Here is a 5,269-nt window from a genome sequence, read left to right on the forward strand (position 1 = left end):
GTCCAGGAGCTCCATGCTTTTCTGTCTCTCTGCTGCTTTTTGGCCGGTTTGTTGTTGTTTTTGCGGCAGTGAATGAAACAAACGCGCCGGGTGTTTTGTTGCAATGCAGTTCGGACTGAAAACAACAACAAAAAGCTCCAACTCCGATGTAAAAAAAAAGTTTCAACAACTTGTAAGAGGAAAATAATGAAACAGATAGAAACACGTCCAGGTTGTTTTAGGCTCGATGCGTCAGGAAGCTGCAGCGGTCCGGTTCAAGCTGCGCGTTGTTGTTGTTGATAATCATCTCTTCTCTGGTTCAGCTTTCTGCAGCCTCTCTTTCCTTTCCTCCTCCTCCTCCTCTTCTTCACAGCCCCAGACACACAGGAATGCGTGGGCGGAGTTACGGAGAAAAACAGAGAAACTGGGTGAAAATAAACTCAAGAAATACAAGTAATTCAATAATAAGCGAATCCGACTGTACACGTAAATGTACGTTAATATATTGGAGACTTAATGGGAGGGGAAAAAGAAAGAAAGTGCGAAGTGGTTCTTCTGTTCCAGCTGTTTGTGACATGAGCGTCAAATACCTACAATAACAAACCGGTTTCCGGTTTTGAATTTCAAAATAAAGCAAGCACTCGTCAATTCAAGTTAAACAGTAAATACAAAATACTACATACTCACTAAAATAAACTTTTGTGTACAAATTGAGATTAAATATTAAACCTTAGTATCACTATCTATTTTTCAGACGGTATTAAGAGTGTAACATCTGATCCAATTTCAGTATCAATTGTACAAACTCCATCTACCAAAGATGATCACGTGATATGATCGAAAAAAAACGTTGTTTTATTGTTTTAACTAATGTTTTTAAGCTCATTCTTAAGGCTTGTTTCATTATGAATACGTTTCGAGCTTTTATCTTGAAATCCACTTGACTTATTTCTGGTATCACACAGGTTAATTCCGTCAAAAGTTACGCAGCGTCTTTAAAACCGAATCCACAGGTCCGTCCACAAGTCCCAGCCACGCCCACCTCCGGCTGCCTGACCAATCAGATCGCTCCCCAGTTTTTAAAGCTCGTTCGGCCGTGCGTTTCATTTGATTGACAAGCAACACAGCCAATCAGAAATGACTTTGACTATTTCTGAGGAACCAATCACTTTAGGCCAAGAATACCTTCGCCGTTAACCCGCCCCCAGTGACACAGGCCAGCCAATCAACGTCCTCTACCAAACAATACTTGCATTTCACTTAATTTCATAAAGTACACTTTGTTTTTATTTGAATATTTATTTTATTTGAATATTTTTGCAACATAGAGGTTGACTGATACATGATTGGGGAAGATGAACAAAAATGTGAACACAAAAATAGTGTGAATATAAAAAAAAAGGTTTATTATACCAACCATTACAGAGAAAAAATGAACCAGCAGTAGTGAGCTGAAGGACGGACATGATAAACAGATAACAGAGATAACTGAGAAGAAAGTAACAAAGCAGAAAACAAGGGGTAAATAACCGTTAAAAAAAGAAACACATCAAACCATACACAAATGTTGTTATAAAGGGAACAATTCAGGGACGTGAACAGTAAAACAAAACGGAGAAAAAAGTGAAACAAAAAACTGAATTTGAATGCTGACATTCCAGTAATCTGCTCGTTCTCTCTGGTTCAACAACTTTCCTCCACAAGACATTTGCATGAAGGAAAGTTCAAGAAAGACAGCTGACGTTTAACAAAGTGGAGCCAGTAGAACGCAAAACTGCTAATGAGCTGTATTTTTTTTGCCGCTAAACAAATCACAATAGAAGAAACATAATAATAATGCCTCAACACGAGCAAGAGTCGCTACAACTTCCTCAAGCATTCATCTTTTCTAACCTGCATCTCTCATCTTTATGCACAATGAAATGCAGGAAAAAACATAATCAGTATGTGTATTTATACTACAAGCTTTCAGCTTTTCTTGATGACCTCGAGGTCCACAGGAGGCGCCAGATGTGACCAGAGTGTCACGTCATATTCTGTCCCCTCCCTTCTCTTTGGGCATGTCAGTCATGTTTCTTGTATAAAACTGGAGAATAGGAAAAAGAAGTTGTCTTTTTGCCGCGTCAGCGACAGAGAGGAAAGTGCTTCAGATTCTGTCTTTCGTGGTGTCGCCCAGGAAGACGATGTTGTCTGGAGGGAAGGACAGAAATCATTGAGCGCAACGCGAGAAAAGTCAAATCAAGACTCAGCTGTCACTTAATATTCCTGTTGATAGGTTGCACATCTGACAAAAGCGTGTGTGTGTGTGTGTGTGTGTGTGTGTGTGTGTGTGTGTGTGTGTGTGTGTGTGTGTGTGTGTGTGTGTGTGTGTGTGTGTGTGTGTCTGACCTGCGATGATGGTGGTGGCCTGGCGTCTGACCTGGTTCTTGTCTACATATTCGCCGTAGTCCAGTTTCCCCTCCACAAGGATCCTGGACCTGAAACAGAGACTTTGACTCAATCCCACAAAGACTCCTCTATATTAAAAAAGGGCCTCAAACTTCCCGACCTTGAGTCCTTAATACAAACTTCCATGATGTTTTCTGGGGAACTTCCCGTCTCCCTCTCTGCTGTATACCATCTACAAAATACAAAATAAACAAATGTATTTCAGGTCGTACCCCTTCTTGACGTACTGGTAGGCCACATCTCTCAGGCCGGGTTTGAACACTGACACACGATGCCAAGTCGTCTTCTGGCTGATGTCACCTGGAGTCACAACAGCAGCACATGAACTATCAAAAAAACAATCCTTGATCTTTACACTATGAACATTTACACATTACATCTTTGTTTTAAACACAGCGCTTTATAAATGTAGTATTCTTAACAGGCAGCGCTCAGTTTATTACTTTTACATTGTACATTCATTTCTAATATTCGTAACAGAGATTTGTTTTATTTTATTGTAAATGTATATCTAATATTCTTAACTTGCTTATCTATGTTTATCGTTACGCACCAAAATATTAATTTATAAATATTAAAACTACTCAAAGACAAAAATGTTTTTTTTTAAATGACTATAAAAGAAAACAACATAATATAACGGTAAAATAAAATCACGAGTATTCAGTATGTCAACCGTGACTGTAAATCTCCATTATTCCTATTAAAGATAAGTGACAGACACAGTATTACTGTTATTATACTTATTATATCATACTGTGCTGTTTTAATTCACCTTCAACAGGTAAAGATCACTTTGAGGTGAAACACTGGCCTCTTGTGGCGAAACAAGAGAATTGCAGCGCACTTCCAATTATACCAGTAAGTAGAATATTTTACCTCATTTAAACATGATTTATTCAGATTGAGCTCAATATACAAGTAACTGCAATAACTTCATTAAATTGTTCATTTTATGTCATTTAAAGAATGATTTTCTTTGAGTTTAAAAAGTAACATTTATAACACGTTTTACAAGCCATTTACAGATCTGTGAGGAGGCATTTCTCTTCTTCAGATAATGTAATTATATATTTTAATGCTTAGTGGTTAAAGCACAACAAGTCCACTTTATAATAAACAGAGCTAAAAAAATAAAAATACTGTTATTCTGCGTTTGTCGACCACTAAGCATCACTTGTCATCGTACCCGGTGTGCTCGTCTCTCCATCTCCGGAGCGCCACATTTCATTGGTCGCTATCGAGAAGATGGTCACCGGGTTACGCCCCTCCACTTGTCTCATCACCGGGTCCTGACCCACTCGGCCCAACAGCTGCACGCGGTTTATCGCTGGTAAAAAGACATAAAATCTTAGTGGAAAAAGAAATGGACAGATATATACATATAGAGGGGAGGCGAGGAGGTGGAGATCTTTCTCTCCTTCTCCTCCAGGACAATAAGTGGACTCACATCTCTCCAGGATGAGACTGGTTTCGGTGCTCCTGTTTCTCACCACCTGGCGGAAGATCTGTGGCGGGGAGAGATGAAATGTTCACTTTGTAAAGCTGAACGTATGCAGAGCTCGTCAGCATCTGCCTGCACACAGCTGAACATTTCCATCCATTCATTCTTATCTACTGAGACGCCTTTTCTTTGGGTGTACAATGCAACTATTAACTAGGAATTCAAACATATGGCTAAAAATAGTGTCTGCACATCTAATAAATAATGTCCAGTTAATGCTAATAGTTCTCAGAATAATGTACATATATACGTACACATTTTGATAATCAGTAAATCTGTTAGATAATGTTTTCTTTAAACAAAATCACTCTAATTCCAGCCTCTTTAAATGTGAATATTTTCTGGTTTCTTGACTTTTATGAGAGTTCAAAGAGACATTCAGGGATGTGAACTAAAAATATTTTGATGAACTACACAAACTAGCTAAGTAATCATGTCTTTCATTCTCACTTGTGCAGACGCGCTTCTCAACATCTTGTCAGTACAGCAGAGACAGCTGGGGGACTTTTAAGAGTGATCTGAAAAACAAACAACATCTCAAAGATAGAAGAGTATACAAGCAGCTGCACAACACTGACATCAAGCTTCTTTTAAATTTGCCTGTAATATTTAAGCAAAATCATCATACAGTTCAATTAACAACGCTCTAACAGAAATATAACATAACTGCCAAAGTTAAATCAAAGTTGTACAACAGGGTTGTAAAATAGACAAAAACGAGGATTTATAGCCGGATTGTTGTATCCAACAAGCTAAAACTTTGACAAAGCATTGATGAAAAGGTTGAAATATAATTTTTAAAAAAAACTTGTACAATACATTGCTAAGAGCTTGACCAAAAATTCGGCATTTAATAGTTATCTACTTAATTTAATCGAGCTGCCAAACTAATTACTTTGTGTTTAAAGTCATGATTACAACACGATTTGCTGCGAAATCAACAGATTTTAGGCCGGACCCTGGTGACAGACAGGCGGACGAACGAAACGTGTGAGCGTAGACTCAAAGTCACAACAGCAATGAGGCAGCTAGAGGATTTCCCGCCATTACGGATGTGAAAATGACCGAAAAAACTAAAACGTTACATTTTTTAAATCAACTTTGTCCGGTTTCCAGATTCCGGGGGATGAACAGAAGATAAAACGGCCGCGTTTTTGTAGAAAACGCCGTAAAAGCATCAAAAGGACGCGAAAAGCCGGTGAGAAACTTACCAGGTGCAAGACTTCAGAGCAGTCTTCAGTAACCTCACGCTGTTTCCGGTCCGTCTCTAAAAACGGGTCCGACCACCTCCCGGAAGTCGTTAACGTTCCGTATCGTAACTTACAATCATATCTGTCG

The 5,269-nt window shown here is 38.8% G+C and overlaps 2 protein-coding genes across 2 annotated transcripts in view; both read right to left on the reverse strand.

Moving 5' to 3' along the window:
* Window positions 1-1,005, reverse strand: part of creb3l2 (cAMP responsive element binding protein 3-like 2) — a 23,386-nt gene extending 22,381 nt beyond the window's left edge. The window contains exons 1-2 of the mRNA XM_068586674.1: window positions 966-1,005; window positions 1-344 (exon numbers count right to left, since the gene is read on the reverse strand). The exon at window positions 1-344 is cut by the window's left edge and continues 81 nt beyond it. Of these exons, the coding sequence (XP_068442775.1) occupies window positions 1-15 (15 nt within the window). The 5' untranslated portion in view covers window positions 16-344; window positions 966-1,005. The remainder of the gene's footprint in view (window positions 345-965) is intronic.
* A 315-nt stretch (window positions 1,006-1,320) lies between these two features.
* ssbp1 (single-stranded DNA binding protein 1) lies at window positions 1,321-5,269 on the reverse strand. The gene is made up of 7 exons (XM_068586646.1): window positions 5,143-5,269; window positions 4,382-4,449; window positions 3,878-3,935; window positions 3,617-3,757; window positions 2,640-2,727; window positions 2,368-2,456; window positions 1,321-2,169 (listed from the first exon to the last, which is right to left on the reverse strand). The coding sequence occupies exons 2-7, from the start codon at window positions 4,403-4,405 to the stop codon at window positions 2,126-2,128; spliced, it is 444 nt and encodes a 147-aa protein (XP_068442747.1). The 5' UTR covers window positions 4,406-4,449; window positions 5,143-5,269; the 3' UTR covers window positions 1,321-2,125.

The sequence above is a fragment of the Clinocottus analis genome, unplaced genomic scaffold, assembly GCF_023055335.1.
Source record: "Clinocottus analis isolate CAN_PGR_092001 unplaced genomic scaffold, fCliAna1.0.p SCAF_20, whole genome shotgun sequence".
Taxonomy (NCBI): domain Eukaryota; kingdom Metazoa; phylum Chordata; class Actinopteri; order Perciformes; family Cottidae; genus Clinocottus; species Clinocottus analis.